At 46.8% G+C, this 25,693-nt stretch overlaps 1 protein-coding gene across 1 annotated transcript in view; it reads right to left on the bottom strand.

Moving 5' to 3' along the window:
• Positions 1–25,693, bottom strand: part of LOC129844724 (glutamate receptor-interacting protein 1-like) — a 101,883-nt gene that overhangs the window by 57,138 nt on the left and 19,052 nt on the right. Inside the window, exon 3 of the mRNA XM_055912777.1 lies at positions 24,543–24,692. Coding sequence (XP_055768752.1) covers positions 24,543–24,692 — 150 coding nt within the window. The remainder of the gene's footprint in view (positions 1–24,542; positions 24,693–25,693) is intronic.

Raw genomic sequence — 25,693 nt, 5'->3', positions numbered from 1 at the left:
CTAAGAGTGGATCTAATGTTAGTGAGGAGGGACATTAACACCTGTTTACTAAGAGTGGATCTAATGTTAGTGGAGGAGGGACATTAACACCTGTTTACTAAGAGTGGATCTAATGTTAGTGGAGGAGGGACATTAACACCTGTTTACTAAGAGTGGATCTAATGTTAGTGAGGAGGGACATTAACACCTGTTTACTAAGAGTGGATCTAATGTTAGTGGAGGAGGTTGTAGATAACACCTGTTTACTAAGAGTGGATCTAATGTTAGTGAGGAGGGACATTAACACCTGTTTACTAAGAGTGGATCTAATGTTAGTGAGGAGGATGTAGATAACACCTGTTTACTAAGAGTGGATCTAATGTTAGTGAGGAGGGACATTAACACCTGTTTACTAAGAGTGGATCTAATGTTAGTGAGGAGGGACATTAACACCTGTTTACTAAGAGTGGATCTAATGTTAGTGAGGAGGGACATTAACACCTGTTTACTAAGAGTGGATCTAATGTTAGTGGAGGAGGGACATTAACACCTGTTTACTAAGAGTGGATCTAATGTTAGTGGAGGAGGGACATTAACACCTGTTTACTAAGAGTGGATCTAATGTTAGTGAGGAGGATGTAGATAACACCTGTTTACTAAGAGTGGATCTAATGTTAGTGAGGAGGGACATTAACACCTGTTTACTAAGAGTGGATCTAATGTTAGTGGGGGAGGATGTAGATAACACCTGTTTACTAAGAGTGGATCTAATGTTAGTGAGGAGGGACATTAACACCTGTTTACTAAGAGTGGATCTAATGTTAGTGGAGGAGGGACATTAACACCTGTTTACTAAGAGTGGATCTAATGTTAGTGAGGAGGGACATTAACACCTGTTTACTAAGAGTGGATCTAATGTTAGTGAGGAGGGACATTAACACCTGTTTACTAAGAGTGGATCTAATGTTAGTGAGGAGGGACATTAACACCTGTTTACTAAGAGTGGATCTAATGTTAGTGAGGAGGGACATTAACACCTGTTTACTAAGAGTGGATCTAATGTTAGTGAGGAGGGACATTAACACCTGTTTACTAAGAGTGGATCTAATGTTAGTGAGGAGGGACATTAACACCTGTTTACTAAGAGTGGATCTAATGTTAGTGAGGAGGATGTAGATAACACCTGTTTACTAAGAGTGGATCTAATGTTAGTGGAGGAGGGACATTAACACCTGTTTACTAAGAGTGGATCTAATGTTAGTGGAGGAGGATGTAGATAACACCTGTTTACTAAGAGTGGATCTAATGTTAGTGAGGAGGGACATTAACACCTGTTTACTAAGAGTGGATCTAATGTTAGTGAGGAGGATGTAGATAACACCTGTTTACTAAGAGTGGATCTAATGTTAGTGAGGAGGGACATTAACACCTGTTTACTAAGAGTGGATCTAATGTTAGTGGAGGAGGATGTAGATAACACCTGTTTACTAAGAGTGGATCTAATGTTAGTGGAGGAGGATGCAGATAACACCTGTTTACTAAGAGTGGATCTAATGTTAGTGGAGGAGGATGTAGATAACACCTGTTTACTAAGAGTGGATCTAATGTTAGTGGAGGAGGATGTAGATAACACCTGTTTACTAAGAGTGGATCTAATGTTAGTGAGGAGGGACATTAACACCTGTTTACTAAGAGTGGATCTAATGTTAGTGAGGAGGGACATTAACACCTGTTTACTAAGAGTGGATCTAATGTTAGTGAGGAGGGACATTAACACCTGTTTACTAAGAGTGGATCTAATGTTAGTGGAGGAGGGACATTAACACCTGTTTACTAAGAGTGGATCTAATGTTAGTGAGGAGGGACATTACCCACTACAACTTGCTGATGCGTCTGATACTACATGGGTTTACTGAGTGGACTACAGATCAGATGAGAGAGGCCTTCTGTACGGACCAATAGGATTCAGACATGCTCAGTTATTGACCAATAGGACTCAGCCCCTCTCTAAACCGACCAATAGGACTCAACACCAGAATACATAAAGATTACGGCAAAGTGTTGAGGTGTCTGATCTCTAACACTACCTACAGAGAGATATCATGTCTTCTATCATGACCACACCAGACTACCTACAGGTCCTAATAGATATCATGTCTTCTATCATGACCACACCAGACTACCTACAGACCCTAATAGATATCATGTCTTCTACATGACCACACCAGACTACCTACAGACCCTAATAGATATCATGTCTTCTATCATGACCACACCAGACTACCTACAGACCCTAATAGATATCATGTCTTCTACATGACCACACCAGACTACCTACAGGTCCTAATAGATATCGTGGCTTCTATCATGACCACACCAGACTACCTACAGACCCTAATAGATATCATGTCTTCTATCATGACCACACCAGACTACCTACAGGCCCTAATAGATATCATGGCTTCTACATGACCACACCAGACTACCTACAGACCCTAATAGATATCATGTCTTCTATCATGACCACACCAGACTACCTACAGACCCTAATAGATATCATGGCTTCTATCATGACCACACCAGACTACCTACAGACCCTAATAGATATCATGGCTTCTATCATGACCACACCAGACTACCTACAGACCCTAATAGATATCATGGCTTCTAGCATGACCACACCAGACTACCTACAGACCCTAATAGATATCATGGCTTCTACATGATCACACCAGACTACCTACAGACCCTAATAGATATCATGTCATATATCATGACCACACCAGACTACCTACAGGCCCTAATAGATATCATGTCTTCTATCATGACCACACCAGACTACCTACAGGTCCTAATAGATATCATGTCTTCTACATGACCACACCAGACTACCTACAGACCCTAATAGATATCATGTCTTCTACATGGCCACACCAGACTACCTACAGGTCCTAATAGATATCATGTCTTCTACATGGCCACACCAGACTACCTACAGGTCCTAATAGATATCATGACCACACCAGACTACCTACAGGTCCTAATAGATATCATGTCTTCTACATGACCACACCAGACTACCTACAGACCCTAATAGATATCATGTCTTCTATCATGACCACACCAGACTACCTACAGGTCCTAATAGATATCATGTCTTCTACATGACCACACCAGACTACCTACAGAGAGATATCATGACCACACCAGACTACCTACAGAGAGATATCATGACCACACCAGACTACCTACAGGTCCTAATAGATATCATGTCTTCTACATGACCACACCAGACTACCTACAGGTCCTAATAGATATCATGTCTTCTATCATGACCACACCAGACTACCTACAGGTCCTAATAGATATCATGGCTTCTACATGACCACACCAGACTACCTACAGGTCCTAATAGATATCATGTCTTCTATCATGACCACACCAGACTACCTACAGGTCCTAATAGATATCATGTCTTCTACATGACCACACCAGACTACCTACAGGTCCTAATAGATATCATGACCACACCAGACTACCTACAGGTCCTAATAGATATCATGTCTTCTACATGACCACACCAGACTACCTACAGGTCCTAATAGATATCATGACCACACCAGACTACCTACAGGCCCTAATAGGTATCATGTCTTCTACATGACCACACCAGACTACCTACAGAGAGATATCATGACCACACCAGACTACCTACAGGCCCTAATAGATATCATGTCTTCTACATGACCACACCAGACTACCTACAGACCCTAAAGATATCATGGCTTCTATCATGACCACACCAGACTACCTACAGGTCCTAATAGATATCATGGCTTCTATCATGACCACACCAGACTACCTACAGGTCCTAATAGATATCATGGCTTCTATCATGACCACACCAGACTACCTACAGGCCCTAATAGATATCATGTCTTCTACATGACCACACCAGACTACCTACAGGTCCTAATAGATATCATGGCTTCTATCATGACCACACCAGACTACCTACAGGTCCTAATAGATATCATGTCTTCTACATGACCACACCAGACTACCTACAGGTCCTAATAGATATCATGGCTTCTATCATGACCACACCAGACTACCTACAGGTCCTAATAGATATCATGTCTTCTACATGACCACACCAGACTACCTACAGGTCCTAATAGATATCATGTCTTCTATCATGACCACACCAGACTACCTACAGGTCCTAATAGATATCATGGCTTCTACATGACCACACCAGACTACCTACAGGTCCTAATAGATATCATGTCTTCTATCATGACCACACCAGACTACCTACAGGTCCTAATAGATATCATGTCTTCTACATGACCACACCAGACTACCTACAGGTCCTAATAGATATCATGACCACACCAGACTACCTACAGGTCCTAATAGATATCATGTCTTCTACATGACCACACCAGACTACCTACAGGTCCTAATAGATATCATGACCACACCAGACTACCTACAGGCCCTAATAGATATCATGTCTTCTACATGACCACACCAGACTACCTACAGAGAGATATCATGACCACACCAGACTACCTACAGGCCCTAATAGATATCATGTCTTCTACATGACCACACCAGACTACCTACAGGTCCTAATAGATATCATGGCTTCTATCATGACCACACCAGACTACCTACAGGTCCTAATAGATATCATGGCTTCTATCATGACCACACCAGACTACCTACAGGCCCTAATAGATATCATGTCTTCTACATGACCACACCAGACTACCTACAGGTCCTAATAGATATCATGTCTTCTACATGACCACACCAGACTACCTACAGGTCCTAATAGATATCATGGCTTCTATCATGACCACACCAGACTACCTACAGGTCCTAATAGATATCATGACCACACCAGACTACCTACAGACCCTAATAGATATCATGTCTTCTACATGACCACACCAGACTACCTACAGGTCCTAATAGATATCATGTCTTCTACATGACCACACCAGACTACCTACAGGTCCTAATAGATATCATGACCACACCAGACTACCTACAGACCCTAATAGATATCATGGCTTCTATCATGACCACACCAGACTACCTACAGGTCCTAATAGATATCATGGCTTCTATCATGACCACACCAGACTACCTACAGGCCCTAATAGATATCATGTCTTCTACATGACCACACCAGACTACCTACAGGTCCTAATAGATATCATGGCTTCTATCATGACCACACCAGACTACCTACAGGTCCTAATAGATATCATGTCTTCTACATGACCACACCAGACTACCTACAGGTCCTAATAGATATCATGTCTTCTACATGACCACACCAGACTACCTACAGGTCCTAATAGATATCATGTCTTCTACATGACCACACCAGACTACCTACAGACCCTAATAGATATCATGGCTTCTATCATGACCACACCAGACTACCTACAGGTCCTAATAGATATCATGACCACACCAGACTACCTACAGACCCTAATAGATATCATGTCTTCTACATGACCACACCAGACTACCTACAGGTCCTAATAGATATCATGTCTTCTACATGACCACACCAGACTACCTACAGGTCCTAATAGATATCATGACCACACCAGACTACCTACAGACCCTAATAGATATCATGGCTTCTATCATGACCACACCAGACTACCTACTGGTCCTAATAGATATCATGGCTTCTATCATGACCACACCAGACTACCTACAGACCCTAATAGATATCATGTCTTCTACATGACCACACCAGACTACCTACAGGCCCTAATAGATATCATGGCTTCAATCATGACCACACCAGACTACCTACAGGTCCTAATAGATATCATGGCTTCTATCATGACCACACCAGACTACCTACAGACCCTAATAGATATCATGTCTTATATCATGACCACACCAGACTACCTACAGACCCTAAGAGATATCATGTCTTCTATCATGACCACACCAGACTACCTAGAGAGATATCATGTCTTCTATCATGACCACACCAGACTACCTACAGACCCTAATAGATATCATGTCTTCTACATGGCCACACCAGACTACCTAGAGAGATATCATGTCTTCTATCATGACCACACCAGACTACCTAGAGAGATATCATGTCTTCTATCATGACCACACCAGACTACCTACAGACCCTAATAGATATCATGTCTTCTACATGGCCACACCAGACTACCTAGAGAGATATCATGTCTTCTATCATGACCACACCAGACTACCTACAGGCCCTAATAGATATCATGTCTTCTACATGGCCACACCAGACTACCTACAGGCCCTAATAGATATCATGTCTTCTACATGGCCACACCAGACTACCTAGAGAGATATCATGTCTTCTATCATGACCACACCAGACTACCTACAGGCCCTAATAGATATCATGTCTTCTATCATGACCACACCAGACTACCTACAGGCCCTAATAGATATCATGTCTTCTATCATGACCACACCAGACTACCTACAGACCCTAATAGATATCATGTCTTCTACATGGCCACACCAGACTACCTAGAGAGATATCATGTCTTCTATCATGACCACACCAGACTACCTACAGGTCCTAATAGACATCATGTCTTCTATCATGACCACACCAGACTACCTACAGGTCCTAATAGATATCATGGCTTCTATCATGACCACACCAGACTACCTACAGGTCCTAATAGACATCATGTCTTCTACATGACCACACCAGGCTACCTACAGGTCCTAATAGATATCATGACCACACCAGACTACCTACAGGTCCTAATAGATATCATGACCACACCAGACTACCTACAGGTCCTAATAGATATCATGGCTTCTACATGACCACACCAGACTACCTACAGGTCCTAATAGATATCATGACCACACCAGACTACCTACAGACCCTAATAGATATCATGTCTTCTATCATGACCACACCAGACTACCTACAGGTCCTAATAGATATCATGGCTTCTACATGACCACACCAGACTACCTACAGACCCTAATAGATATCATGACCACACCAGACTACCTACAGACCCTAATAGATATCATGTCTTCTACATGACCACACCAGACTACCTACAGGTCCTAATAGATATCATGACCACACCAGACTACCTACAGACCCTAATAGATATCATGTCTTCTATCATGACCACACCAGACTACCTACAGGTCCTAATAGATATCATGACCACACCAGACTACCTACAGGTCCTAATAGATATCATGTCTTCTACATGACCACACCAGACTACCTACAGACCCTAATAGATATCATGTCTTCTACATGACCACACCAGACTACCTACAGGTCCTAATAGATATCATGACCACACCAGACTACCTACACACCCTAATAGATATCATGTCTTCTATCATGACCACACCAGACTACCTACAGGTCCTAATAGATATCATGTCTTCTACATGACCACACCAGACTACCTACAGGCCCTAATAGATATCATGTCTTCTATCATGACCACACCAGACTACCTACAGGTCCTAATAGACATCATGTCTTCTAGCATGACCACACCAGACTACCTACAGGTCCTAATAGATATCATGTCTTCTATCATGACCACACCAGACTACCTACAGGTCCTAATAGATATCATGTCTTCTACATGACCACACCAGACTACCTACAGGTCCTAATAGATATCATGTCTTCTACATGACCACACCAGACTACCTACAGGTCCTAATAGATATCATGTCTTCTACATGACCACACCAGACTACCTACAGGCCCTAATAGATATCATGGCTTCTACATGACCACACCAGACTACCTACAGACCCTAATAGATATCATGTCTTCTAGCATGACCACACCAGATAAGATGTTATAAAGTTATTCATAAAATGTGTGGTGCGAGACCTGAATGCTGATTGGCTGACAACTGTGGTATATCAGACCGTATATCAGACCGTGTTGCGTCATAGTCCTTAGCCGAGGTATATTGGCCAGACACCACAAACCCCAGAGGTGCCGTATTGCTGAAATAACATCTTATCTTTGATTCATTTCAGCTCTGTGTCCCAAATGGCACCCTATTCCCTATATAGTGCACTACTTTAGACCAGAGCCCTATTCCCTATATAGTGCACTACTGTTGACCAGGGCCCATAGGCCTCTGTTATTGAGAGGTAATAAAGTGCCATCTAGGATGCAGCCAAGGTCATTGTAGGAATATTTGAATAACTTTGTGATTATTCAGATTAAACATAATTAGGGATCATTGATTAGGATTAATTAGCTTTTTTCATCATAACAATACTTGAGATAATTGAGGTGAAAATGAGCGGCTAATTATGATATAATTAAGTCATAACAGAGTGGACGGAGAAAAATATTTAGTTTTTCAGGTCGACACGTTTTATCAAACAGTCCGTGTACAGAGACTGTAAAACAGAGGACTTGGGCATTGACTAGGAGTGTAGACCCTGTTTACCAATCAGTTGGGATCAGAGTTAGATTGGATTAGAGATTAGAGAAACTTCACTATCCACTCAGGGGGAAATTAATTTGGTCATGTGCTTAACAAGACTGTCCTCTGTCCTACTCTCTCTCTACCTCTCTACCTCTCTCTCTCTCTCTTTCTCTCTCTCTCTCTCTCTCTACCTCTCTACCTCTCTCTCTCTCTCTTTCTCTCTCTCTCTCTCTCTCTCTCTCTTTCTCTCTCTCTCCCTCTCTCCTCTCTCTCCCTCTCTTTCTCTCTCTCTCTCTCTGTCGTTGTCTCTCTCTCTCCCCCCTTTAAATCCCCTCTCTTCTTTCCTCCTTGGTCTGGTGTCTACCAGGAGTGACCACACTACCACCAGTCTGCTGGTCTACCAGGAGTGACCATACTACCACCAGTCTGCTGGTCTATCAGGAGTGACCACACTACCACCAGTCTGCTGGTCTATCAGGAGTGACCATACTACCACCAGTCTGCTGGTCTACCAGGAGTGACCATACTACCACCAGTCTGCTGGTCTATCAGGAGTGACCACACTACCACCAGTCTGCTGGTCTATCAGGAGTGACCACACTACCACCAGTCTGCTGGTCTACCAGGAGTGACCACACTACCACCAGTCTGCTGGTCTACCAGGAGTGACCATACTACCACCAGTCTGCTGGTCTATCAGGAGTGACCACACTACCACCAGTCTGCTGGTCTATCAGGAGTGACCATACTACCACCAGTCTGCTGGTCTACCAGGAGTGACCACACTACCACCAGTCTGCTGGTCTATCAGGAGTGACCACACTACCACCAGTCTGCTGGTCTACCAGGAGTGACCACACTACCACCAGTCTGCTGGTCTATCAGGAGTGACCACACTACCACCAGTCTGCTGGTCTATCAGGAGTGACCATACTACCACCAGTCTGCTGGTCTACCAGGAGTGACCACACTACCACCAGTCTGCTGGTCTATCAGGAGTGACCATACTACCACCAGTCTGCTGGTCTATCAGGAGTGACCACACTACCACCAGTCTGCTGGTCTATCAGGAGTGACCACACTACCACCAGTCTGCTGGTCTATCAGGAGTGACCATACTACCACCAGTCTGCTGGTCTATCAGGAGTGACCATACTACCACCAGTCTGCTGGTCTACCAGGAGTGACCACACTACCACCAGTCTGCTGGTCTACCAGGAGTGACCACACTACCACCAGTCTGCTGGTCTACCAGGAGTGACCATACTACCACCAGTCTGCTGGTCTATCAGGAGTGACCACACTACCACCAGTCTGCTGGTCTATCAGGAGTGACCACACTACCACCAGTCTGCTGGTCTATCAGGAGTGACCATACTACCACCAGTCTGCTGGTCTACCAGGAGTGACCACACTACCACCAGTCTGCTGGTCTATCAGGAGTGACCACACTACCACCAGTCTGCTGGTCTACCAGGAGTGACCACACTACCACCAGTCTGCTGGTCTACCAGGAGTGACCATACTACCACCAGTCTGGTAATACGTTCTGCTGTAGGGAAGAATCCTATTTAATGTAAATATGAATATATACATTAAAGGACATGATTGGCTCTGAAGGTCCTTGGCATCCCGGTCCTTGGCGTCATGGCAACCCTACACGGTTAACCCGCCTTGACGACGAGGCTGAGTCGGCGTGAGCCCCGGGTTGACTTACAAACTTCAAAGAGTTTTTCAAATCCTTCCCTCCTCCCCTTTTTTGTCCATTTCCTAATCCTCCTCTTTTTTCCAGATGAAGGTTGTATTACTCCCCTGCTGCTCTGACGGAGAGGGATTATTTCTCCTCGTATCCGGGGGAGATAGCCCACCTACACGTCGTCGTGCTATAATGGCGTGGTTATTATGGTCTTGGATGACTCACGTGTACGGCCTTGTTAGAGAGCCAGACGGGAGGCTAGGTTCCAAATGGCACCCTAATCCCTACGTAGTGCACTACTTCTGACCATAGCCCTAGTCCCTACGTAGTGCACTACTTCTGACCATAGCCCTAATCCCTACGTAGTGCACTACTTCTGGCCAGAGCCCTAGTCAATCAATCAATCAATCAAGTTTATTTTATATAGCCCTTCGTACATCAGCTAATATCTCGAAGTGCTGTACAGAAACCCAGCCTAAAACCCCAAACAGCAAGCAATGCAGGTTTCGAAGCACGGTGGCTAGGAAAAACTCCCTAGAAAGGCCAAAACACATAGTCCCTACGTAGTGCACTACTTCTGACCAGAGCCTTACGTACGGGCCCTAATCCCTACGTAGTGCACTACTTCTGACCAGAGCCGTATGTGCCCTAGTCCCTACGTAGTGCACTACTGTATATAGTGAATATGGTGCGGTTAGGGACGTAGCCCACTGCTTTCCTCCTTTAGGGGGAGGCTGGGGGGAGTAAGAAGACACTTTCACAGGGATTCATATCCAGCCTAGCAGAGGACAACCTACTGCCTGTTCGCACACGCACGCACGCACGCACGCACGCACGCACGCACGCACGCACGCACGCACGCACGCACGCACGCACGCACGCACGCACGCACGCACACACACACACACACACACACACACACACACACACACACACACACACACACACACACACACACACACACACACACACACACACACACACACACACACACACACACACCGAGGACAACCCACTGGCTGCTGGCTGGATCACTCTGGATTCACACTGTTGTTGAATTATAGTGCATAACGCAGCATATAAACAACCCCTGCAAAATGCTAACTACTAAGGAACATGTAAAGAAGAAACGTGTTAGCCTGAGTGATTGGGAACAACAGTAGCGCTAGCAGACGTGCTAATGATTATAGCATCATCATGATACCTGTCGTGTGGATGGTATTGCTCAGTTAGTAACTGAAGGCTGATGTTATGTCGTGTTGTGTGGAGACAACAGCCAACAGCGACTGCTGCCTCCTCACCTAACCTCCCGTTTCCTCCCCTCTTCTTCTCCTCCCGTTTCCACCTTTCCTCCCCTCCTCCCGTTTCCTCCCCTCTTCTTCTCCTCCCGTTTCCTCCCCTCCTCCCGTTTCATCCCCTCTTCTTCTCCCATTTCCTCCCCTCTTCCCCTCCTCCCGTTTCATCCCCTCTTCTTCTCCTCCCGTTTCCACCTCTCCTCACCTCCTCCCGTTTCCTCCCCTCTTCTTCTCCCCCCGTTTCCTCCCCTCCCCCCGTTTCCTCCCCTCCTCCCGTTTCCTCACCTCCTCTCTCTGTCGTCCCCCACAGCAGAGGAAAGGTCGCCACATTTAAAACAATAAAGCTGTCTGCGGTGGTAAATTCTGCAGCTTCCGATGGGGCCATCCATCACCGAGAAGAGTATAACAGAATCTGTACGACCTGACTGGGGTGTATAACAGAATATATAAGACCTGCCTGGGGTATATAACAGAATATATAAGACCTGACTGGGGTGTATAACAGAATATATAAGACCTGCCTGGGGTATATAACAGAATATATAAGACCTGACTGGGGTGTATAACAGAATATATAAGACCTGACTGGGGTGAATAACAGAATATATAAGACCTGACTGGAGTGTATAACAGAATATATAAGACCTGACTGGAGTGTATAACAGAATATATAAGACCTGACTGGGGTGTATAGCAGAATATATAAGACCTGACTGGAGTGTATAACAGAATATATAAGACCTGACTGGGGTGTATAACAGAATATATAAGACCTGACTGGAGTGTATAACAGAATATATAAGACCTGACTGGGGTGTATAGCAGAATATATAAGACCTGACTGGAGTGTATAACAGAATATATAAGACCTGACTGGAGTGTATAACAGAATATACACAGAGCGAGAGAGAGAGAGAGAGGGAGAGAGAGAGAGAGAGAGAGAGAGAGAGAGAGAGGGACCGAGAGAGAGAGAGAGAGAGAGAGAGAGAGAGAGAGAGAGAGAGAGAGAGAGAGAGAGAGAGAGAGAGAGAGAGAGAGAGAGAGAGAGAGAGAGAGAGAGAGAGAGAGAGAGAGAGAGAGAGAGAGAGAGAGAGAGAGAGAGAGATCCCAGGTAAATAGGGAAGGAAGGAACATATCACTGAGTGTGCTTATGGGGAGAAGGCAGGGGGATAATGTAAAGATCTCCTTGACTCGAGGATAATGTAGTCATCGGGATAAAGTGTGTTTCTCCAGTTGTCCTCCTCAGTTGCTATCTCTCTGTGGCTGCGTGACATCGGCTGCCACTCTGACTGTCCCCGACTCTGTACCCTTTACCTCTAGTCTGTCACTGGCTGGCTGGCTGACTAGCTGATTGGCCGGCTGACCGACTGGTTGACTGACTAGCTGATTGGCCGGCTGACTGGCTGTTTGACTGACTGACTGACTAGCTGATTGGCCAGCTGACTGACTGGTTGACTGACTGACTGACTAGCTGATTGGCCAGCTGACTGACTGGTTGACTGACTGACTGGTTAGCTTATTGGCCGGCTGACCGACTGGTTGACTGACTGACTAGCTGATTGGCCAGCTGACTGACTGGTTGACTGACTGACTGGTTAGCTGATTGGCCGGCTGACATGGCTGGTTGACTGACTGACTAGCCGATTGGCCGTCTGACATGGCTGGTTGACTGACTGACCCCCTCTCTCTTTGAAAGGCTGCAGAGGACGATAGTGTGTGATGGGGGGAGTATAGGAAGTTAAACTGTCCATCTAGAATCTCTGTTTATTCCTGTGAGCCGGTGACAGTGATGGGACCCCTTTGGGACATGCCACAAAGCCCTCGTTCCCTGTCCTCCCCCGTCTCCCCGTCCACATCAGGAAGACTGTCACTCACAGCACTTTGAAACCAGTGACTCAGCAGTCTCTGTATCGCTATGGGACTGTGTGTGTGTGTGTGTGTGTGTGTGTGTGTGTGTGTGTGTGTGTGTGTGTGTGTGTGTGTGTGTGTGTGTGTGTGTGTGTGTGTGTGTGTGTGTGTGTGTGTGTGTGTGTGTGTGTGTGTGTGTGTGTGTTTATGTGTGTGTGTGTGTGTATATGTGCGTGTGTGTGTGTGTGTGTGTTTATGTGCGTGTGTGTGCGTATGTGTGTCTGAATTGGAGCCGGGGCGAAGGTCCAGGTTGCCATGACAACAAGAGACTGACGTCACCTTGCCGATGCGACGAGCAGCGAGCTGAGCTCAGGTCCCTGGAGAGGTCGTAGGTCGCAGAGCGGCGGGCAGCGAGACATGACAGAGCAGGTCACAGCCAGTGACTATGACTGTGTGGCTCACTGGTCTGTGAGGACCAACCAACCACTGTAGATAGAGAAGGACAACATGAGACTAGAGAAATACAACATGAGACTAGAGAAGGACAACATGAGACTAGAGAAGGACAACATGAGACTAGAGAAGGACAACATGAGACTAGAGAAGGACAACATGAGACTAGAGAAGGACAACATGAGACTAGAGAAGGACAACATGAGACTAGAGAAGGACAACATGAGACTAGAGAAGGACAGCATGAGACTAGAGAAGGACAACATGCGACTAGAGAAAGACAACATGAGACTAGAGAAGGACAACATGAGACTAGAGAAGGACAACATGAGCCTAGAGAAGGACAACATGAGACTAGAGAAAAACAGCATGCGACTAGAGAAGGACAACATGAGACTAGAGAAGGACAACATGCGACTAGAGAAGGACAACATGCGACTAGAGAAGGACAACATGAGACTAGAGAAGGACAACATGCGACTAGAGAAGGACAACATGCGACTAGAGAAGGACAACATGAGACTAGAGAAGGACAACATGCGACTAGAGAAGGACAACATGCGACTAGAGAAGGACAACATGAGACTAGAGAAGGACAACATGCGACTAGAGAAGGACAACATGAGACTAGAGAAGGACAACATGCGACTAGAGAAGGACAACATGCGACTAGAGAAGGACAACATGAGACTAGAGAAGGACAACATGCAACTAGAGAAGGACAACATGAGACTAGAGAAGGACAACATGAGACTAGAGAAGGACAACATGAGACTAGAGAAGGACAACATGAGACTAGAGAAGGACAACATGAGACTAGAGAAGGACAACATGAGACTAGAGAAGGACAACATGAGACTAGAGAAGGACAACATGAGACTAGAGAAGGACAACATGAGACTAGTGGTGGTATAATGGGTCAGGAAGGCTAGTGTTGATGGTAGAGTCAGATGCTGAATCCCAGCTGAGCAGTAAACAAACCACTGCTACAGTCTACAGTCTAGGTCTTATATATTCTGATGGTTCCTGTGACGTCAACGGGGAAGACCGCCGCTGTGACTGAGAGCAGCACGACAACACTACAGCTAGTCTCCTGCTGTCAGACACACACACATACACCACTACAGCTAGTCTCCTGCTGTCAGACACACACACACACCACTACACCACTACAACTAGTCTCCTGCTGTCAGACACACACACATACACCACTACACCACTACAACTAGTCTCCTGCTGTCAGACACACACACATACAACACTACAGCTAGTCTCCTGCTGTCAGACACACACACATACACCACTACAACACTACAGCTAGTCTTCTGCTGTCAGACACACACACACACACCACTACACCACTACAGCTAGTCTTCTGCTGTCAGACACACACACATACAACACTACAGCTAGTTTCCTGCTGTCAGACACACACACATACACCACTACACCACTACAACTAGTCTCCTGCTGTCAGACACACACACACAACTACACCACTACAACTAGTCTCCTGCTGTCAGACACACACACACACACCACTACACCACTACAGCTACTCTCCTGCTGTCAGACACACACACATACAACACTACAGCTAGTCTCCTGCTGTCAGACACACACACACATACACCACTACAACACTACAGCTAGTCTCCTGCTGTCAGACACACACACATACACCACTACACCACTACAGCTAGTCTCCTGCTGTCAGACACACACACATACGCCACTACACCACTACAGCTAGTCTCCTGCTGTCAGACACACACACATACACCACTACACCACTACAGCTAGTCTCCTGCTGTCAGACACACACACACCCCTACACCACTACAGCTAGTCTCCTGCTGTCAGACACACACACATACACCACTACACCACTACAGCTAGTCTCCTGCTGTCAGACACACACACACCACTACGGCGAGCGTGTCATCTCTACAAACTGATTGGAAGGAACTCTCTCATCGCCACGGGAACCCGCTGAAAACACAACTCAATCTCAACCTCAATCTCCACATCAACCACTGGCCCAGGAAACGCTGGTTGCTATAGCAACCGCAATCGCAATCACACCCCTATCACCAAAATAGGCTTGACATCAAAACACAGGAGGAGGTGTTATAGAACCAGGGGGAAGTGTTATAAAACCAGGGGGAGGTGTTATAACCTCAGGGGGAGGGGTTATAAACCCAGGGGGAGGTGTTATAAACCCAGGGGGAGGTGCTATAAACCCAGGGGGAGGTGTTATAAACCCAGGGGGAGGGGTTATAACCTCAGGGGGAGGGGTTATAACCTCAGGGGGAGGGGTTATAAACCCAGGGGGAGGTGTTATAAACCCAGGGGGAGGTGTTATAAACCCAGGGGGAGGTGTTATAGAACCAGGGGGAGGTGTTATAAACCCAGGGGGAGTTGTTATAAACCCAGGGGGAGGTGTTATAAACCCAGGGGGAGGGGTTATAATCCCAGGGGGAGGTGTTATAAACCCAGGGGGAGGTGTTATAATCCCAGGGGGAGGGGTTATAAACCCAGGGGGAGGTGCTATAAACCCAGGGGGAGGGGTTATAAACCCAGGGGGAGGTGTTATAAACCCAGGGGGAGGGGTTATAATCCCAGGGGGAGGTGCTATAAACCCAGGGGGAGGTGTTATAAACCCAGGGGGGGGGTGTTATAATCCCAGGGGGAGGGGTGTTATAAACCCAGGGGGAGGGGTTATAAACCCAGGGGGAGGTGTTATAATCCCGGGGGGGGGGGTGTTATAAACCCAGGGGAGGGGTTATAAACCAGGGGGAGGTGTTATAAACCCAGGGGGAGGTATTATAAACCCAGCGGGAGGTGTTATAAACCCAGGGGGAGGTGTTATAATCCCAGGGGGGGGGGGTGTTATAAAACCCAGGGGGAGGGGTTATAAACCCAGGGGGAGGTGTTATAATCCCAGGGGGGGGGGCGTGTTATAAACCCAGGGGGAGGTGTTATAATCCCAGGGGGGGGGGGGGGGGTGTTATAAAACCCAGGGGGAGGTGTTATAAACCCAGGGGGAGGTGTTATAAACCCAGGGGGAGGTGTTATAATCCCAGGGGGAGGGGTGTTATAAACCCAGGGGGAGAGGTTATAAACCCAGGGGGAGGTGTTATAATCCCAGGGGGAGGTGTTATAAACCCAGGGGGAGGTGTTATAAACCCAGGGGGAGGTGTTATAAACCCAGGGGAGGTGTTATAAACCCAGGGGGAGGTGTTATAAACCCAGGGGGAGGTGTTATAAACCCAGGGGGAGGTGTTATAAACCCAGGGGGAGGTGTTATAAACCCAGGGGGAGGTGTTATAAACCCAGGGGGAGGTGTTATAAACCCAGGGGGAGGTGTTATAAACCCAGGGGGAGGTGTTATAAACCCAGGGGGAGGTGTTATAAACCCAGGGGGAGAGGTTATAAACCCAGGGGGAGGTGTTATAAACCCAGGGGGAGGGGTTATAAACTCAGTGTGTGTGTGTGTGTGTGTGTGTGTGTGTGTGTGTGTGTGTGTGTGTGTGTGTGTGTGTGTGTGTGTGTGTGTGTGTGTGTGTGTGTGTGTGTGTGTGTGTTTATGTGTGTGTGTGTGTGTATATGTGCGTGTGTGTGTGTGTGTGTGTTTATGTGCGTGTGTGTGCGTATGTGTGTCTGAATTGGAGCCGGGGCGAAGGTCCAGGTTGCCATGACAACAAGAGACTGACGTCACCTTGCCGATGCGACGAGCAGCGAGCTGAGCTCAGGTCCCTGGAGAGGTCGTAGGTCGCAGAGCGGCGGGCAGCGAGACATGACAGAGCAGGTCACAGCCAGTGACTATGACTGTGTGGCTCACTTGTCTGTGAGGACCAACCAATGTATATAGAGAAGGACAACATGAGACTAGAGAAGGACAACATGAGACTAGAGAAGGACAACATGAGACTAGAGAAGGACAACATGAGACTAGAGAAGGACAACATGAGACTAGAGAAGGACAACATGAGACTAGAGAAGGACAACATGCGACTAGAGAAGGACAACATGAGACTAGAGAAGGACAACATGAGACTAGAGAAGGACAACATGAGACTAGTGGTGGTATAATGGGTCAGGAAGGCTAGTGTTGATGGTAGAGTCAGATGCTGAATCCCAGCTGAGCAGTAAACAAACCACTGCTACAGTCTACAGTCTAGGTCTTATATATTCTGATGGTTCCTGTGACGTCAACGGGGAAGACCGCCGCTGTGACTGAGAGCAGCACGACAACACTACAGCTAGTCTCCTGCTGTCAGACATACACCACTACACCACTACAGCTAGTCTCCTGCTGTCAGACACACACACATACACCACTACAGCTAGTCTCCTGCTGTCAGACACACACACATACACCACTACAACACTACAACTAGTCTCCTGCTGTCAGACACACACACATACAACACTACAGCTAGTCTCCTGCTGTCAGACACACACACATACACCACTACAACACTACAACTAGTCTCCTGCTGTCAGACACACACACATACACCACTACACCACTACAGCTAGTCTCCTGCTGTCAGACACACACACATACACCACTACAACACTACAACTAGTCTCCTGCTGTCAGACACACACACATACAACACTACAGCTAGTCTCCTGCTGTCAGACATACACACATACACCACTACAACACTACAACTAGTCTCCTGCTGTCAGACACACACACATACACCACTACACCACTACAGTCAGTCTCCTGCTGTCAGACACACACACATACAACACTACAGCTAGTCTCCTGCTGTCAGACACACACACACCACTACACCACTACAGCCAGTCTCCTGCTGTCAGACACACACACACACACCACTACACCACTACAGCTAGTCTCCTGCTGTCAGACACACACACACCACTACACCACTACAACTAGTCTCCTGCTGTCAGACACACACACATACACCACTACAACACTACAACTAGTCTCCTGCTGTCAGACACACACACATACACCACTACACCACTACAGCTAGTCTCCTGCTGTCAGACACACACACACAGACCACTACAACACTACAGCTAGTCTCCTGCTGTCAGACACACACACATACACCACTACAACACTACAGCTAGTCTCCTGCTGTCAGACACACACACATACACCACTACAGCTAGTCTCCTGCTGTCAGACACACACACATACACCACTACACCACTACAGCTAGTCTCCTGCTGTCAGACACACACACATACACCACTACACCACTACAGCTAGTCTCCTGCTGTCAGACACACACACACCACTACACCACTACAACTAGTCTCCTGCTGTCAGACACACACACATACACCACTACACCACTACAGCTAGTCTCCTGCTGTCAGACACACACACATACAACACTACAGCTAGTCTCCTGCTGTCAGACACACACACATACACCACTACACCACTACAGCTAGTCTCCTGCTGTCAGACACACACACATACACCACTACACCACTACAGCTAGTCTCCTGCTGTCAGACACACACACACCACTACGGCGAGCGTGTCATCTCTACAAACTGATTGGAAGGAACTCTCTCATCGCCACGGGAACCCGCTGAAAACACAACTCAATCTCAACCTCAATCTCCACATCAACCACTGGCCCAGGAAACGCTGGTTGCTATAGCAACCGCAATCGCAATCACACCCCTATCACCAAAATAGGCTTGACATCAAAACACAGGAGGAGGTGTTATAGAACCAGGGGGAAGTGTTATAAAACCAGGGGGAGGTGTTATAACCTCAGGGGGAGGGGTTATAAACCCAGGGGGAGGTGTTATAAACCCAGGGGGAGGTGCTATAAACCCAGGGGGAGGTGTTATAAACCCAGGGGGAGGGGTTATAACCTCAGGGGGAGGGGTTATAACCTCAGGGGGAGGGGTTATAAACCCAGGGGGAGGTGTTATAAACCCAGGGGGAGGTGTTATAAACCCAGGGGGAGGTGTTATAGAACCAGGGGGAGGTGTTATAAACCCAGGGGGAGTTGTTATAAACCCAGGGGGAGGTGTTATAAACCCAGGGGGAGGGGTTATAATCCCAGGGGGAGGTGTTATAAACCCAGGGGGAGGTGTTATAATCCCAGGGGGAGGGGTTATAAACCCAGGGGGAGGTGCTATAAACCCAGGGGGAGGGGTTATAAACCCAGGGGGAGGTGTTATAAACCCAGGGGGAGGGGTTATAATCCCAGGGGGAGGTGCTATAAACCCAGGGGGAGGTGTTATAAACCCAGGGGGGGGTGTTATAATCCCAGGGGAGGGGTGTTATAAACCCAGGGGGAGGGGTTATAAACCCAGGGGGAGGTGTTATAATCCCGGGGGGGGGGGTGTTATAAACCCAGGGGAGGGGTTATAAACCAGGGGGAGGTGTTATAAACCCAGGGGGAGGTATTATAAACCCAGCGGGAGGTGTTATAAACCCAGGGGGAGGTGTTATAATCCCAGGGGGGGGGGGGGGTGTTATAAAACCCAGGGGGAGGGGTTATAAACCCAGGGGGAGGTGTTATAATCCCAGGGGGGGGGGCGTGTTATAAACCCAGGGGGAGGTGTTATAATCCCAGGGGGGGGGGGGGGGGGGGGGGGTGTTATAAAACCCAGGGGGAGGTGTTATAAACCCAGGGGGAGGTGTTATAAACCCAGGGGGAGGTGTTATAAACCCAGGGGGAGGTGTTATAATCCCAGGGGGAGGGGTGTTATAAACCCAGGGGGAGGGGTTATAAACCCAGGGGGAGGTGTTATAATCCCAGGGGGAGGTGTTATAAACCCAGGGGGAGGTTTTATAAACCCAGGGGGAGGTGTTATAAACCCAGGGGAGGTGTTATAAACCCAGGGGGAGGTGTTATAAACCCAGGGGGAGGTGTTATAAACCCAGGGGGAGGTGTTATAAACCCAGGGGGAGGTGTTATAAACCCAGGGGGAGGTGTTATAAACCCAGGGGGAGGTGTTATAAACCCAGGGGAGGTGTTATAAACCCAGGGGGAGGTGTTATAAACCCAGGGGGAGGTGTTATAAACCCAGGGGGAGGTGTTATAAACCCAGGGGGAGAGGTTATAAACCCAGGGGGAGGTGTTATAAACCCAGGGGGAGGGGTTATAAACTCAGTGTGTGTGTGTGTGTGTGTGTGTGTGTGTGTGTGTGTGTGTGTGTGTGTGTGTGTGTGTGTGTGTGTGTGTGTGTGTGTGTGTGTGTGTGTGTGTGTGTGTGTGTGTACCAGATGAAGGTAGAGCTGGTGTGTGTGTGTGTGTGTGTGTGTGTGTGTGTGTGTGTGTGTGTGTGTGTGTGTGTGTGTGTGTGTGTGTGTGTGTGTGTGTGTGTGTGTGTGTGTGTGTGTGTGTGTGTGTGTGTGTACCAGATGAAGGTAGAGCTGGTGTGTGTGTGTTGCTAGTCTAGTGAACAATGTGACATTTCTTCACAGAATCTAATTACTGGTCAGCCAGAGGTGTAATTTCCCCCCTCGCTCCGTCGCCACGAGAGAGTGTATGTGAGTGTAGGAATGCTAAACGGTTAGCAGTTAGCTAGCTCTCTGTATGAACCTCCTCACCTCCCACTGTGGCACAAAATGGATGCTGAGACATTACATTACTGCCTCTCTGTGGACACACAGCAGGGAGGATGGACAGGGGAAGATAGAAGCGAAGAGAGAGAGAGAGAAACAGAGAGAGATGGAGAGAGAGAGAGATGGAGAGAGAGAGAGACAGAGAGAGAGAGAGAGAGACAGAGAGAGAGAGAGAGAGAGAGACAGAGAGAGAGAGAGAGAGAGAGACATAACTGTGTGGGCATCTAGGAAGTATAATTATGGGTTAGTGACGCAGCAGGAATCACACACAGGGGATCCATAACCAGCGTGCTGTTCTCCGTTTACCTCAGCTACTTCTGATAAATACAAAAGACCCAGAAAAGTCCATGATAATGAAACTGTAATAGATGACGAGGAGGAAACTGCTATTCTCTCCACAGGAGAATAGAGGTATTGAAACACTCTTGGAACACACAGAAAGCAATAACACAAAAACACTCCACATTCCACACCAAACGAGAGGTACTCAGAGAACCATTGTGAACGATCGGTGGTGCCTGTACAGTTGAATTTGGTTGACCCAGTTAATAACACATTATAACTCTAGCACGGTCCTTCATCCAGACCAGCTGTCTGTTCAGTCATTTCATGGTCCTTCATCCAGACCAGCTGTCTGCTCAGTTATTTCATGGTCCTTCATCAAGACCAGGTGTCTGTTCAGTTATTTCATGGTCCTTCATCCAGGCCAGCTGTCTGCTCAGTTATTTCATGGTCCTTCATCCAGACCAGGTGTCTGCTCAGTTATTTCATGGTCCTTCATCCAGACCAGGTGTCTGCTCAGTTATTTCATGGTCCTTCATCCAGACCAGGTGTCTGTTCAGTTATTTCATGGTCCTTCATCCAGACCAGCTGTCTGTTCAGTTATTTCAGGGTCCTTCATCCAGACCAGCTGTCTGTTCAGTTATTTCATGGTCCTTCATCCAGACCAGCTGTCTGTTCAGTTATTTTATGGTTTTTCCAGACAGATTGTTGACTATACTGTATATTGTTTGCTATATTCACCATAAATGAATATCCTTCCTATTTGGCCCTGTCCGGGGGTATCTTCGGATGGGGCCACAGTGTCTCCTGACCGCTCCTGTCTCAGCCTCCAGTATTTATGCTGCAGTAGTTTATGTGTCGGGGGGCTAGGGTCAGTTGGTTATACCTGGAGTACTTCTCCTGTCTTATCCAGTGTCCTGTGTGAATTTAAGTATGCTCTCTAATTCTCTCGTTCTCTCTTTCTTTCTCTCTCTCTGAGAACCTGAGCCCTAGGACCATACGTCAGGACTACCGGGCATGATGTCTCCTTGCTGTCCCCAGTCCGCCTGGCCTTGCTGCTATTCCAGTTTCAACTGTTCTGCCTGCGGTTACGGAACCCCTACCTGTCCCAGAACTGCTGTTTTCAACTCTTAATGATCGGCTATGAAAAGCCAACTGAGATTTATTCCTGATTATTATTTGACCATGCTTGTCATTTATGAACATTTTGAAAATCTTGGCTCTCTCTCATTTTCTCCTTCTCTCTTTCTTTCTCTCGGAGGACCTGAGCCCTAGGACCATACGTCGGGACTACCGGGCGTGGTGACTCCTTGCTGTCCCCAGTCCGCCTGGCCTTGCTGCTATTCCAGTTTCAACTGTTCTGCCTGCGGTTATGGAACCGCCACCTGTCCCAGACCTGTTGTTTTTCAACTCTTAATGATCGGCTATGAAAAGCCAACTGAAAACTATTCATGATTATTATTTGACCATGCTTGTCACTTATGAACATTTTTGAACATCTTGGCATAGTTCTGTTATAATCTCCACCCGGCACAGCCAGAAGAGGACTGGCCACCCCTCATAGCCTGGTTCCTCTCAAGGTTTCTTCCTAGGTTTTGGCCTTTCTAGGGAGTTTTTCCGAGCCACCGTGCTTCTACACCTGCATTACTAGCTGTTTGGGGTTTTAGGCTGGGTTTCTGTACAGCACTTTGAGATATTAGCTGATGTACGAAGGGCTATATAAAATAAACTTGATTGATTGATTGATAAATCACTTTACATTTGAAAATAACCCAAAAATAAATCACAGAGGAAAGTCTATATTATTACATCATTCACAAAGTGTCAGCAGATATTTCCATGTTAAACTATGAGTTACACTTCTTCGGGATAGGGGGCGGTATTTCACGTCCGGATGAAAAGCGTGCCCAAAGTAAACAGTCTGTTTCTCAGGCCCAGAAACTAGGATATTCATATAATTAGTAGATTTGGATAGAAAACACTCTGGCGTACCTAAAACTGATAAATATATTTTCTGTAAGTATAACAGAACTGATTTGGCAGGCAAAACCCTGAGCACAATCCATCCAGGGGAAAAACATTTTGAGCTCATTGTGTTTTCCACTAATTTCATTGGAAATCCTGATTTATATGGGCCCTGGTTGCAGTTCCTATGGCTTCCACTAGATGTCAACAGTCTTTAGAAATTGGTTGATGTTTTTCTTTTGAGAAATGAAGAAGTACGGCTGTAAATTGTTCGTGTCACTGTGAAGGGCTGAAGTCTTTTATTGCAAGTACACAGGAGCGCGCTCCGTGGTATTTTTCTTGGGTACTGAAAACAGATTATCCCGTCTTAAATTGTATTGATTATTTACGTTTTAGGATACCTGAGGAAGGAGTAGGAACGTTGTTTGAAATGTTTGGACCAAGTCTACAAGTAACTTATTAGATACTTTGTAGGCATGTTGGGCGAGTTGAAACCGGTGTATTTCTGAATCAAACGCGCCAAATAAATGGACATTTTGGGGATATAAAGAAGGACATTATCGAACAAAAGGACCATTTGTGATGTTTCTGGGACATATTGGAGTGCCAACAGAAGAAGATCTTCAAAGGTAAGGCATTTATTATATCGTTATTTCTGACTTTTGTGTCGCACCTCCCTGGTTGAAAATGATTTGTTATGCATTTGTGTGCTGGATGCTGTCCTCAGATAATCGCATGGTTTGCTTTCGCCGTAAAGCCTTTTTGAAATCTGACACCTTAGCTGGATTAACAACAAGTTAAGCTTTATTTTGATGTATTGCACTTGTGATTTCATGAAAGTTTCATATTTATAGTAATTTAATTTGAATTTGGCGCTCTGCAATTTCACCGGATGTTGGCCAGGTGGGCCGTTACCGTCCCACTGATCTGCAAGAAGTTTTAAGGGAACGTACGTGAGCTCTTGAAGTCCTTCTTCTTGAGTTTCCTCCTGGTCATGGTTCCTCTGGGGCTGGTGGGGTACATGTTCCTGGGCAGGGTGCTCATGTTGAGAGAGCTCAGACTGTACGCACTCATTGAGGTAGGAGAGAAGGATGAGCCTAGAGCTGTGGGAGGAGAAGAGAGAGGGATTAGAAAAGAGAAGGATAGATACGAGAGAGGGGTGGAGAAGAGAGAGGGAAAGATACGAGAGAGGGGTGGAGAAGAGAGAGGGATAGATACGAGAGAGGGGTGGAGAAGAGAGAGGGATAGATACGAGAGAGGGGTGGAGAAGAGAGAGGGATGGAGAAGAGAGAGGGATGGAGAAGAGAGAGGGAGAGGGAGAGAGAAGAGAGAGGGATAGATACGAGAGAGGGGTGGAGAAGAGAGAGGGATGGAGAAGAGAGAGGGATAGATATGAGAGAGGGTTGGAGAAGAGAAGGGGATGGAGAAGAGAGAGGGATAGATAAGAGAGAGGGGTGGAGAAGAGAGAGGGATGGAGAAGAGAGAGGGATGGAGAAAAGAGAGGGATGGAGAAGAGAGAGGGATGGAGTAGAGAGAGGGATGGAGAAGAGAGAGGGATGGAGAAGAGAGAGGGATGGAGAAGAGAGATGGATAGAGAAGAGAGAAGGATAGATAAGAGAGATGGATGGAGAAGAGAGAGGGAGAGAGAAGAGAGAGGGAAAGATAAGAGAGGGATAGAGAAGAGAGATGGATGGATAAGAGAGATGGATGGATAAGAGAGAGGGATGGAGAAGAGAGAGGGATATATAAGAGAGAGGGACGGAGAAGAGAGAGGGATGGAGAAGAGAGAGGGATGGAGAAGAGAGAGGGATGGAGAAGAGAGAGAGATGGAGAAGAGAGAGGGATGAGAAGAGAGGGATGGAGAAGAGAGAGAGATGGAGAAGAGAGAGGGATGAGAAGAGAGGGATGGAGTAGAGAGAGGGATGGAGAAGAGAGAGGGATGGAGAAGAGAGAGGGATAGATACGAGAGAGGGGTGGAGAAGAGAGAGGGATGGAGAAGAGAGAGTGATAGATACGAGAGAGGGGTGGAGAAGAGAGAGGGAGAGAGAAGAGAGAGGGATGGAGAAGAGAGATGGATAGATAAGAGAGAGGGATGGATAAGAGA

This window comes from Salvelinus fontinalis, unplaced genomic scaffold (assembly GCF_029448725.1).
Source record: "Salvelinus fontinalis isolate EN_2023a unplaced genomic scaffold, ASM2944872v1 scaffold_0212, whole genome shotgun sequence".
Classification (NCBI taxonomy): Eukaryota; Metazoa; Chordata; class Actinopteri; order Salmoniformes; family Salmonidae; genus Salvelinus; species Salvelinus fontinalis.
The sequence above is the reverse complement of the archived record's forward strand: the minus strand, read 5'-3'. Positions and strand labels throughout refer to the sequence as shown.